Here is a 13186-nt window from a genome sequence, read left to right on the forward strand (position 1 = left end):
GTCATTATAGGGTATTGTGATGTCATTACGTCAGTATTGTGACGTCATTAAAGGGTATTGTGATGCCATTATAGGGTACTGTGTGTAGATGGGTGAGAAAAACAACTGATTTAACAACAAAATGTGGAATATGTCAAAGTGTCATGCATAGGTGTAATAGGTGGCAGGGAAGTAGGAGGCAGGAGAGTCAAATGGAGTCTTTTAATAAAGTCCACGGAGTATGCTCCATAACACTAAATGTACATAAACAAACATGGGTACGAGGACCCGACGCGCACCTATACAACATCACACTACACTGACAATAAAACAATCTCTGACAAAGACATGAAGGGAAACAGAGGGTTAAATACACAACAGGTAATGAATGGGATTGAAAACAGGTGTGTGGGAAGACAAGACAAAACCAATGGAAAATGAAAAAAGGATCAATGATGGCTAGAAGACCGGTGACGTCGAATGCCGAGCACCGCCCGAACAAGGAGAGGCAAGACTCGTGACACAAAGAGTATGAATTATTTCTGGCACTTTATATGCGAATCCCTCGGCTATATGCCACAGTTATAATCAAATCAAATCAAATCAAATTGTATTTCTCACATGCGCCGAATATAATAGGTGAAAAATTATAGGAGGGGTGTCACTTGAGTGGGTTGAGTCACTGATGTGATCTTCCTGTCTGGGTTGGTGCCCCCCTTGGCGGAGATCCTTGTGGGCTATACTCAGCCTTGTCTCAGGATGGTAGGTTGGTGGTTGAAGATATCCCTAGTGGTGTGGGGGCTGTGCTTTGGCAAAGTGGGTGGGGTTATATCCTTCCTGTTTGGTCCTGTCCGGGTGTATCATCGGATGGGGCCACAGTATCTCCTGACCCCTCCTGTCTCAGCCTCCAGTATTTATGCTGCAGTAGTTTATGTGTCGGGGGCTAGGGTCAGTTTGTTATATCTGGAGTACTTCTCCTGTCTTATCCGGTGTCCTGTGTGAATTTACATTTTCTCTCTAATTCTAATTATCTCTTTCCCTCTTTCTTTCTTTCTCTCTCTCAGAGGACCTGAGCCCTAGGACCATGCCTCAGGACTGCCTGGCATGATGACTCCTTGCTGTCTCCAGTCCACCTGGCTGTGCTGCTGCTCCAGTTTCAACTGTTCTGCCTGTGATTAGTATTATTTGACCATGCTGGCCATTTATGAACATTTGAACATTTGAATATCTTGGCCATGTTCTGTTATAATCTCCACCCGGCACAGCCAGAAGAGGACTGGCCACCCCTCATAGCCTGGTTCCTCTCTAGGTTTCTTCCTAGGTTCTGGCCTTTCTAGGGAGTTTTTCCTAACCACCGTGCTTCTACACCTGCATTGCTTGCTGTTTGGGGATTTAGGCTGGGTTTCTGTACAGCACTTTGAGAATTCAGCTGATGTACGAAGGGCTTTATAAATTTGACTTGATTTGATAAAAAAATAATACCTGAATCAGTTATAGAACCCATTTTATGGTTGTGTATTTGAAAATAAATTTGATTTGATTTGATAAAAAGTAACAATAATGAGGTTATATGCAGGGGGTACCGGTACCGAGTAAATGTCTGGGGGTTAGAGGTTAGAGGACATTTGTACATGTAGGCAGGGGTAAAGTGTCTATGCATAGATAATAAACAGTGAGTAGAAACAGTGTAAAAACAAAGGGGGGTCAATGTTAAGGAACTTGAAACTCTCGACCCGTTCAGCCCTCTTTTTCCCGTAGCTCCTTTGCCTTGATCACATTGAGAGAGTTGTGGCACCACACTGTCGGTAATCAGGCCTACCACTGTTGTGTCGTCAGCAAACTTAATGATGGTGTTGGAGTCGTGCTTGGCCATGCATTCATGAGTGAACAGGGAGTACTGGAGGGGACTGAGCATGCACCCCTGAGTGTTGAGGATCAGCATGGCAGATGTTTTTACAGCTGCACCATCGAGAGCATCCTGACAGGACCGCAAGGCACTACAGAGGGTTGTGTGTACGGCCCAGTACATCACTGGGTTCAAGCTTCCTGACACATCCAGGACCTCTATACCAGGCGGTGTCATAGGAAGGCCCTACAAATTGTCAAAGACTCCAGCCACCCTAGTCAAAAACTGTTCTCTCTGCTACCGGACGGCGAGCAGTACCAGAGCGCCAATTGTAGGTCGAAGAGGCTTTGATTATCCATTTCACTTGCTTGGCAATGTAAAGCTTCCATGCCAATAAAGCCTTTTGAATTTAAATTCATTGAGAGAGAGAGAGAGAGAAAGAGACAGAGAGATAGAGAGAAAGAGACGGAGACAGAGAGAGACAGAGAGAGAGAGAGAGACAGAGAGAGAGAGAGAGACAGAGAGAGAGAGAGAGAGAGAGAGAGAGAGAGCGGGAGAGAGAGAGAAAGAGAGAGAGAAACAGAGAGAGAGAGAGAGTGAGACAGAGAGAGAGACAGAGAGCGAGAGAGAGACAGAGAGAGAGAAAGAGACAGAGACAGTGACAAAGACTGAGAGAGAGAGAGATACTCACCAGCTTTTTTCCAGATTTCTTCAGGTACGTATCCGGTCGTCACTGGTCTATGGAGAAGATCTAGAAGACAGACACACAGCACAGTCAACCAGTAGACAGACACACATCCCGGTCATCTAGTAGACAGACACACAGCCCAGTCATCTAGTAGACAGACACACAGCCCAGTCAACTAGTAGACAGACACACAGCCCATTCAACTAGTAGACAGACACACAGCCCAGTCAACCAGTAGACAGACACACAGCCCAGTCAACCAGTAGACAGACACACAGCCCAGTCATCTAGTAGACAGACACACAGCCCAGTCAACTAGTAGACAGACACACAGCCCAGTCATCTAGTAGACAGACACACAGCCCAGTCAACTAGTAGACAGACACACAGCCCACTCAACCAGTAGACAGACACACAGCCCAGTCATCTAGTAGACAGACACACAGCCCAGTCAACTAGTAGACAGACACACAGCCCAGTCATCTAGTAGACAGACACACAGCCCAGTCAACCAGTAGACAGACACACATCCCGGTCATCTAGTAGACAGACACACAGCCCAGTCAACTAGTAGAGAGACACACAGCCCAGTCAACTAGTAGACAGACACACAGCCCAGTCAACTAGTAGACAGACACACAGCCCAGTCAACTAGTAGACAGACACACAGCCCGGTCAACTAGTAGACAGACACACAGCCCATTCAACTAGTAGACAGACACACAGCCCATTCAACTAGTAGACAGACACACAGCCCAGTCAACTAGTAGACAGACACACAGCCCAGTCAACTAGTAGACAGACACACAGCCCAGTCAACCAGTAGACAGACACACAGCCCAGTCAACTAGTAGATAGACACACAGCCCAGTCAACTAGTAGATAGACACACAGCCCAGTCAATTAGTAGACAGACACACAGCCCAGTCAACCAGTAGACAGACACACAGCCCAGTCAACTAGTAGACAGACACACAGCCCAGTCAACTAGTAGATAGACACACAGCCCAGTCAACTAGTAGATAGACACACAGCCCAGTCAACTAGTAGATAGACACACAGCCCAGTAAACTAGTAGACAGACACACAGCCCAGTCTACTAGTAGACAGACACACAGCCCAGTCAACTAGTAGACAGACACACAGCCCAGTCAACTAGTAGACAGACACACAGCCCAGTCATCTAGTAGACAGACACACAGCCCGGTCAACTAGTAGACAGACACACAGCCCAGTCAACTAGTAGACAGACACACAGCCCGGTCAACTAGTAGACAGACACACAGCCCAGTCAACCAGTAGACAGACACACAGCCCAGTCAACTAGTAGACAGACACACAGCCCAGTCAACTAGTAGACAGACACACAGCCCAGTCAACTAGTAGACAGACACACAGCCCAGTCAACCAGTAGACAGACACACAGCCCAGTCAACTAGTAGACAGACACACAGCCCAGTCAACCAGTAGACAGACACACAGCCCAGTCAACTAGTAGACAGACACACAGCCCGGTCAACTAGTAGACAGACACACAGCCCAGTCAACTAGTAGACAGACACACAGCCCAGTCTACTAGTAGACAGACACACAGCCCAGTCAACTAGTAGACAGACACAGCCCAGTCAACTAGTAGACAGACACACAGCCCAGTCTACTAGTAGACAGACACACAGCCCAGTCAACCAGTAGACAGACACACAGCCCAGTCAACTAGTAGACAGACACACAGCCCAGTCAACCAGTAGACAGACACACAGCCCAGTCAACCAGTAGACAGACACACAGCCCAGTCAACTAGTAGACAGACACACAGCCCAGTCAACTAGTAGAGAGACACACAGCCCAGTCAACCAGTAGACAGACACACAGCCCAGTCAACTAGTAGACAGACACACAGCCCGGTCAACCAGTAGACAGACACACAGCCCGGTCAACTAGTAGACAGACACACAGCACAGTCAACCAGTAGACAGACACACAGCCCAGTCAACTAGTAGACAGACACACAGCCCAGTCATCTAGTAGACAGACACACAGCCCGGTCAACCAGTAGACAGACACACAGCCCGGTCAACCAGTAGACAGACACACAGCCCAGTCAACTAGTAGACAGACACACAGCCCAGTCATCTAGTAGACAGACACACAGCCCAGTCAACTAGTAGACAGACACACAGCCCAGTCAACTAGTAGACAGACACACAGCCCAGTCAACTAGTAGACAGACACACAGCCCAGTCAACTAGTAGACAGACACACAGCCCCGTCAACTAGTAGACAGACACACAGCCCCGTCAACTAGTAGACAGACACACAGCCCAGTCAACTAGTAGACAGACACACAGCCCGGTCAACCAGTAGACAGACACACAGCCCAGTCTACTAGTAGACAGACACACAGCCCAGTCAACTAGTAGACAGACACACAGCCCAGTCAACCAGCAGACAGACACACAGCCCAGTCAACTAGTAGACAGACACTCAGCCCAGTCAACCAGTAGACAGACACACAGCCCAGTCAACCAGTAGACAGACACACAGCCCAGTCAACCAGTAGACAGACACACAGCCCAGTCAACTAGTAGACAGACACTCAGCCCAGTCAACCAGTAGACACAGTAGTCATCCTGTCTGTTAACTGGTACTATAATGTAGATAGTTATACCTGTAGTGAGGTCGTCCTGTCTGTTAACTGATACTATAATGTAGATAGTTATACCTGTAGTGAGGTCATCCTGTCTGTTAACTGATACTATAATGTAGATAGTTATACCTGTAGTGAGGTCGTCCTGTCTGTTAACTGGTACTATAATGTAGATAGTTCTACCTGTAGTGAGGTCGTCCTGTCTGTTAACTGGTACTATAATGTAGATAGTTATACCTGTAGTGAGGTCATCCTGTCTGTTAACTGATACTATAATGTAGATAGTTATACCTGTAGTGAGGTCGTCCTGTCTGTTAACTGATACTATAATGTAGATAGTTATACCTGTAGTGAGGTCGTCCTGTCTGATACTATACTATAATGTAGATAGTTATACCTGTAGTGAGGTCGTCCTGTCTGTTAACTGGTACTATAATGTAGATAGTTATACCTGTAGTGATGTCGTCCTGTCTGTTAACTGGTACTATAATGTAGATAGTTCTACCTGTAGTGAGGTCGTCCTGTCTGATACTATACTATAATGTAGATAGTTCTACCTGTAGTGAGGTCATCCTGTCTGATACTATACTATAATGTAGATAGTTCTACCTGTAGTGAGGTCGTCCTGTCTGATACTATACTATAATGTAGATAGTTCTACCTGTAGTGAGGTCGTCCTGTCTGTTAACTGGTACTATAATGTAGATAGTTATACCTGTAGTGAGGTCGTCCTGTCTGTTAACTGGTACTATAATGTAGATAGTTATACCTGTAGTGAGGTCATCCTGTCTGTTAACTGGTACTATAATGTAGATAGTTCTACCTGTAGTGAGGTCGTCCTGTCTGTTAACTGGTACTATAATGTAGATAGTTATACCTGTAGTGAGGTCGTCCTGTCTGTTAACTGATACTATAATGTAGATAGTTCTACCTGTAGTGATGTCGTCCTGTCTGTTAACTGGTACTATAATGTAGATAGTTATACCTGTAGTGAGGTCATCCTGTCTGTTAACTGGTACTATAATGTAGATAGTTCTACCTGTAGTGAGGTCGTCCTGTCTATTAACTGGTACTATAATGTAGATAGTTATACCTGTAGTGAGGTCGTCCTGTCTGTTAACTGGTACTATAATGTAGATAGTTATACCTGTAGTGAGGTCGTCCTGTCTGTTAACTGGTACTATAATGTAGATAGTTCTACCTGTAGTGAGGTCGTCCTGTCTGTTAACTGATACTATAATGTAGATAGTTCTACCTGTAGTGATGTCGTCCTGTCTGTTAACTGGTACTATAATGTAGATAGTTATACCTGTAGTGAGGTCGTCCTGTCTGTTAACTGGTACTATAATGTAGATAGTTATACCTGTAGTGAGGTCGTCCTGTCTGTTAACTGGTACTATAATGTAGATAGTTATACCTGTAGTGAGGTCGTCCTGTCTGATACTATACTATAATGTAGATAGTTCTACCTGTAGTGAGGTCGTCCTGTCTGTTAACTGATACTATAATGTAGATAGTTATACCTGTAGTGAGGTCATCCTGTCTGTTAACTGATACTATAATGTAGATAGTTATACCTGTAGTGAGGTCGTCCTGTCTGTTAACTGGTACTATAATGTAGATAGTTCTACCTGTAGTGAGGTCGTCCTGTCTGTTAACTGGTACTATAATGTAGATAGTTATACCTGTAGTGAGGTCGTCCTGTCGGATAACTGGTACTATAATGTAGATAGTTATACCTGTAGTGAGGTCATCCTGTCTGTTAACTGGTACTATAATGTAGATAGTTATACCTGTAGTGAGGTCGTCCTGTCTGTTAACTGGTACTATAATGTAGATAGTTATACCTGTAGTGAGGTCGTCCTGTCTGTTAACTGGTACTATAATGTAGATAGTTATACCTGTAGTGAGGTCGTCCTGTCTGTTAACTGGTACTATAATGTAGATAGTTATACCTGTAGTGAGGTCATCCTGTCGGATAACTGGTACTATAATGTAGATAGTTATACCTGTAGTGAGGTCGTCCTGTCTGTTAACTGGTACTATAATGTAGATAGTTATACCTGTAGTGAGGTCATCCTGTCGGATAACTGGTACTATAATGTAGATAGTTATACCTGTAGTGAGGTCGTCCTGTCTGTTAACTGGTACTATAATGTAGATAGTTATACCTGTAGTGAGGTCATCCTGTCTGTTAACTGATACTATAATGTAGATAGTTCTACCTGTAGTGAGGTCATCCTGTCTGTTAACTGGTACTATAATGTAGATAGTTATACCTGTAGTGAGGTCGTCCTGTCTGTTAACTGATACTATAATGTAGATAGTTATACCTGTAGTGAGGTCATCCTGTCTGTTAACTGATACTATAATGTAGATAGTTATACCTGTAGTGAGGTCGTCCTGTCTGTTAACTGGTACTATAATGTAGATAGTTATACCTGTAGTGAGGTCGTCCTGTCTGTTAACTGGTACTATAATGTAGATAGTTATACCTGTAGTGAGGTCGTCCTGTCTGTTAACTGGTACTATAATGTAGATAGTTCTACCTGTAGTGAGGTCATCCTGTCTGTTAACTGATACTATAATGTAGATAGTTCTACCTGTAGTGAGGTCGTCCTGTCTGTTAACTGGTACTATAATGTAGATAGTTCTACCTGTAGTGAGGTCGTCCTGTCTGTTAACTGGTACTATACTATAATGTAGATAGTTATACCTGTAGTGAGGTCATCCTGTCTGTTAACTGGTACTATAATGTAGATAGTTCTACCTGTAGTGAGGTCGTCCTGTCTGATACTATACTATAATGTAGATAGTTCTACCTGTAGTGAGGTCGTCCTGTCTGTTAACTGGTACTATAATGTAGATAGTTCTACCTGTAGTGAGGTCGTCCTGTCTGATACTATACTATAATGTAGATAGTTATACCTGTAGTGAGGTCGTCCTGTCTGTTAACTGGTACTATAATGTAGATAGTTATACCTGTAGTGAGGTCGTCCTGTCTGTTAACTGGTACTATAATGTAGATAGTTCTACCTGTAGTGAGGTCGTCCTGTCTGTTAACTGGTACTATAATGTAGATAGTTATACCTGTAGTGAGGTCGTCCTGTCTGTTAACTGATACTATAATGTAGATAGTTATACCTGTAGTGAGGTCGTCCTGTCTGTTAACTGGTACTATAATGTAGATAGTTATACCTGTAGTGAGGTCGTCCTGTCTGTTAACTGGTACTATAATGTAGATAGTTCTACCTGTAGTGAGGTCGTCCTGTCTGTTAACTGGTACTATAATGTAGATAGTTATACCTGTAGTGAGGTCGTCCTGTCTGTTAACTGGTACTATAATGTAGATAGTTATACCTGTAGTGAGGTCGTCCTGTCTGTTAACTGGTACTATAATGTAGATAGTTCTACCTGTAGTGAGGTCGTCCTGTCTGTTAACTGGTACTATAATGTAGATAGTTCTACCTGTAGTGAGGTCGTCCTGTCTGTTAACTGATACTATAATGTAGATAGTTCTACCTGTAGTGAGGTCGTCCTGTCTGTTAACTGGTACTATAATGTAGATAGTTCTACCTGTAGTGAGGTCGTCCTGTCTGTTAACTGGTACTATAATGTAGATAGTTCTACCTGTAGTGAGGTCATCCTGTCTGTTAACTGGTACTATAATGTAGATAGTTATACCTGTAGTGAGGTCGTCCTGTCTGTTAACTGGTACTATAATGTAGATAGTTCTACCTGTAGTGAGGTCGTCCTGTCTGATACTATACTATAATGTAGATAGTTATACCTGTAGTGAGGTCATCCTGTCTGTTAACTGATACTATAATGTAGATAGTTCTACCTGTAGTGAGGTCGTCCTGTCTGATACTATACTATAATGTAGATAGTTCTACCTGTAGTGAGGTCGTCCTGTCTGTTAACTGGTACTATAATGTAGATAGTTCTACCTGTAGTGAGGTCGTCCTGTCTGATACTATACTATAATGTAGATAGTTATACCTGTAGTGAGGTCATCCTGTCTGTTAACTGGTACTATAATGTAGATAGTTCTACCTGTAGTGAGGTCGTCCTGTCTGATACTATACTATAATGTAGATAGTTATACCTGTAGTGAGGTCATCCTGTCTGTTAACTGGTACTATAATGTAGATAGTTATACCTGTAGTGAGGTCGTCCTGTCTGTTAACTGGTACTATAATGTAGATAGTTATACCTGTAGTGAGGTCGTCCTGTCTGTTAACTGATACTATAATGTAGATAGTTATACCTGTAGTGAGGTCGTCCTGTCTGTTAACTGATACTATAATGTAGATAGTTATACCTGTAGTGAGGTCGTCCTGTCTGATACTATACTATAATGTAGATAGTTATACCTGTAGTGAGGTCGTCCTGTCTGTTAACTGGTATTATAATGTAGATAGTTATACCTGTAGTGAGGTCGTCCTGTCTGTTAACTGATACTATAATGTAGATAGTTCTACCTGTAGTGAGGTCGTCCTGTCTGATACTATACTATAATGTAGATAGTTCTACCTGTAGTGAGGTCGTCCTGTCTGATACTATACTATAATGTAGATAGTTATACCTGTAGTGAGGTCGTCCTGTCTGTTAACTGGTATTATAATGTAGATAGTTATACCTGTAGTGAGGTCGTCCTGTCTGTTAACTGGTACTATAATGTAGATAGTTATACCTGTAGTGAGGTCGTCCTGTCTGTTAACTGATACTATAATGTAGATAGTTATACCTGTAGTGAGGTCGTCCTGTCTGTTAACTGATACTATAATGTAGATAGTTATACCTGTAGTGAGGTCGTCCTGTCTGTTAACTGGTACTATAATGTAGATAGTTATACCTGTAGTGAGGTCGTCCTGTCTGTTAACTGGTACTATAATGTAGATAGTTCTACCTGTAGTGAGGTCGTCCTGTCTGTTAACTGGTACTATAATGTAGATAGTTATACCTGTAGTGAGGTCGTCCTGTCTGTTAACTGGTACTATAATGTAGATAGTTATACCTGTAGTGAGGTCATCCTGTCTGTTAACTGGTACTATAATGTAGATAGTTATACCTGTAGTGAGGTCGTCCTGTCTGTTAACTGATACTATAATGTAGATAGTTATACCTGTAGTGAGGTCGTCCTGTCTGTTAACTGGTACTATAATGTAGATAGTTCTACCTGTAGTGAGGTCGTCCTGTCTGTTAACTGGTACTATAATGTAGATAGTTATACCTGTAGTGAGGTCATCCTGTCGGATAACTGATACTATAATGTAGATAGTTATACCTGTAGTGAGGTCGTCCTGTCTGTTAACTGGTACTATAATGTAGATAGTTCTACCTGTAGTGAGGTCGTCCTGTCTGTTAACTGGTACTATAATGTAGATAGTTATACCTGTAGTGAGGTCGTCCTGTCTGTTAACTGATACTATAATGTAGATAGTTATACCTGTAGTGAGGTCATCCTGTCGGATAACTGGTACTATAATGTAGATAGTTATACCTGTAGTGAGGTCGTCCTGTCTGTTAACTGGTACTATAATGTAGATAGTTCTACCTGTAGTGAGGTCGTCCTGTCTGTTAACTGGTACTATAATGTAGATAGTTCTACCTGTAGTGAGGTCGTCCTGTCTGTTAACTGGTACTATAATGTAGATAGTTATACCTGTAGTGAGGTCGTCCTGTCTGTTAACTGGTACTATAATGTAGATAGTTATACCTGTAGTGAGGTCATCCTGTCTGTTAACTGGTACTATAATGTAGATAGTTATACCTGTAGTGAGGTCGTCCTGTCCTGTAGGACTGTGCTGTCTGCTCTGGGTCCTGCTGGCTCCTTTCTTCAGGTCGTCCGCGTCGCTGTATCGTCTGATCCAGTAGTTCAGCTCCTCCCTGTCGGCCTGCTGGCAGCGCCGCAGCACGGTGAGAGAACGCCTCGTCTTCTCCACCATGTCCATGATGCAGTTCAGCAGCTGAGGAGGGGGAAGGTACTGTATCAGGGGGAAGGTACTGTATCAGGGGGAAGGTACTGTATCAGGAGGAAGGTACTGTATCAGGGGGAAGGTACTGTATCAGGGGGAAGGTACTGTATCAGGGGGAAGGTACTGTATCAGGTAGGTACTGTATCAGGGGGAAGGTACTGTATCAGGGGGAAGGTACTGTATCAGGTAGGTACTGTATCAGGTAGGTACTGTATCAGGGGGAAGGTACTGTATCAGGGGGAAGGTACTGTATTTGGGGGAAGGTACTGTATCAGGGGGAAGGTACTGAATCAGGAAGGTACTGTATCAGGGGGAAGGTACTGTATCAGGGGGAAGGTACTCTATCAGGGGGAAGGTACTGTATCAGGAAGGTACTGTATCAGGGGAAGGTACTGTATCAGGGGAAGGTACTGTATCAGGGGAAGGTACTGTATCAGGGGAAGGTACTGTATCAGGGGGAAGGTACTCTATCAGGGGGAAGGTACTGTATCAGGTAGGTACTGTATCAGGGGGAAGGTACTGTATCAGGTAGGTACTGTATCAGGTAGGTACTGTATCAGGGGGAAGGTACTGTATCAGGGGGAAGGTACTGTATCAGGGGGTAGGTACTGTATCAGGGGAAGGTACTGTATCAGGTAGGTACTGTATCAGGGGAAGGTACTGTATCAGGGGGAAGGTACTGTATCAGGTAGGTACTGTATCAGGGGGAAGGTACTGTATCAGGGGGAAGGTACTGTATCAGGGGGTAGGTACTGTATCAGGGGGAAGGTACTGTATCAGGTAGGTACTGTATCAGGGGGAAGGTACTGTATCAGGGGGAAGGTACTGTATCAGGTAGGTACTGTATCAGGTAGGTACTGTATCAGGGGGAAGGTACTGTATCAGGTAGGTACTGTATCAGGAGGAAGGTACTGTATCAGGGGGAAGGTACTGTATCAGGGGGAAGGTACTGTATCAGGGGGAAGGTACTGTATCAGGGGGAAGGTACTGTATCAGGGGGAAGGTACTGTATCAGGGGGAAGGTACTGTATCAGGGGGAAGGTACTGTATCAGGAGGAAGGTACTGTATCAGGGGGAAGGTACTGTATCAGGGGAAGGTACTGTATCAGGGGAAGGTACTGTATCAGGGGGAAGGTACTGTATCAGGGGGAAGGTACTGTATCAGGGGAAGGTACTGTATCAGGTAGGTACTGTATCAGGGGAAGGTACTGTATCAGGGGGAAGGTACTGTATCAGGGGGAAGGTACTGTATCAGGGGGAAGGTACTGTATCAGGGGGAAGGTACTGTATCAGGTAGGTACTGTATCAGGGGGAAGGTACTGTATCAGGAGGAAGGTACTGTATCAGGGGGAAGGTACTGTATCAGGGGGAAGGTACTGTATCAGGTAGGTACTGTATCAGGGGGATGGTACTGTATCAGGAGGAAGGTACTGTATCAGGGGGAAGGTACTGTATCAGGGGGAAGGTACTGTATCAGGGGGAAGGTACTGTATTTGGGGGAAGGTACTGTATTTGGGGGAAGGTACTGTATCAGGGGGAAGGTACTGTATTTGGGGGAAGGTACTCTATCAGGAGGAAGGTACTGTATCAGGGGGAAGGTACTGTATCAGGGGGAAGGTACTGTATCAGGGGAAGGTACTGTATTTGGGGGAAGGTACTGTATTTGGGGAAGGTACTCTATCAGGAGGAAGGTACTGTATCAGGGGGAAGGTACTGTATCAGGGGGAAGGTACTGTATCAGGGGGAAGGTACTGTATCAGGGGGAAGGTACTGTATCAGGTAGGCACTGTATCAGGGGGAAGGTACTCTATCAGGAGGAAGGTACTGTATCAGGGAGAAGGTACTGTATCAGGGGGAAGGTACTGTATTTGGGGGAAGGTACTGTATTTGGGGAAGGTACTGTATCAGGGGGAAGGTACTGTATTTGGGGGAAGGTACTCTATCAGGAGGAAGGTACTGTATCAGGGGGAAGGTACTGTATCAGGGGGAAGGTACTGTATCAGGGGAAGGTACTGTATTTGGGGGAAGGTACTCTATCAGGAGGA

General features: G+C 44.3%; 1 protein-coding gene across 1 annotated transcript in view; it reads right to left on the reverse strand.

Moving 5' to 3' along the window:
* The window catches only part of LOC135551622 (protein CBFA2T1-like), an 80409-nt gene that overhangs the window by 23720 nt on the left and 43503 nt on the right, over nucleotides 1-13186 (reverse strand). Inside the window, 2 exon segments of the mRNA XM_064982812.1 lie at nucleotides 2517-2576; nucleotides 10937-11132. Coding sequence (XP_064838884.1) covers nucleotides 2517-2576; nucleotides 10937-11132 — 256 coding nt within the window.

The sequence above is a fragment of the Oncorhynchus masou genome, chromosome 13 (assembly GCF_036934945.1).
Source record: "Oncorhynchus masou masou isolate Uvic2021 chromosome 13, UVic_Omas_1.1, whole genome shotgun sequence".
NCBI classification, from domain to species: Eukaryota; Metazoa; Chordata; class Actinopteri; order Salmoniformes; family Salmonidae; genus Oncorhynchus; species Oncorhynchus masou.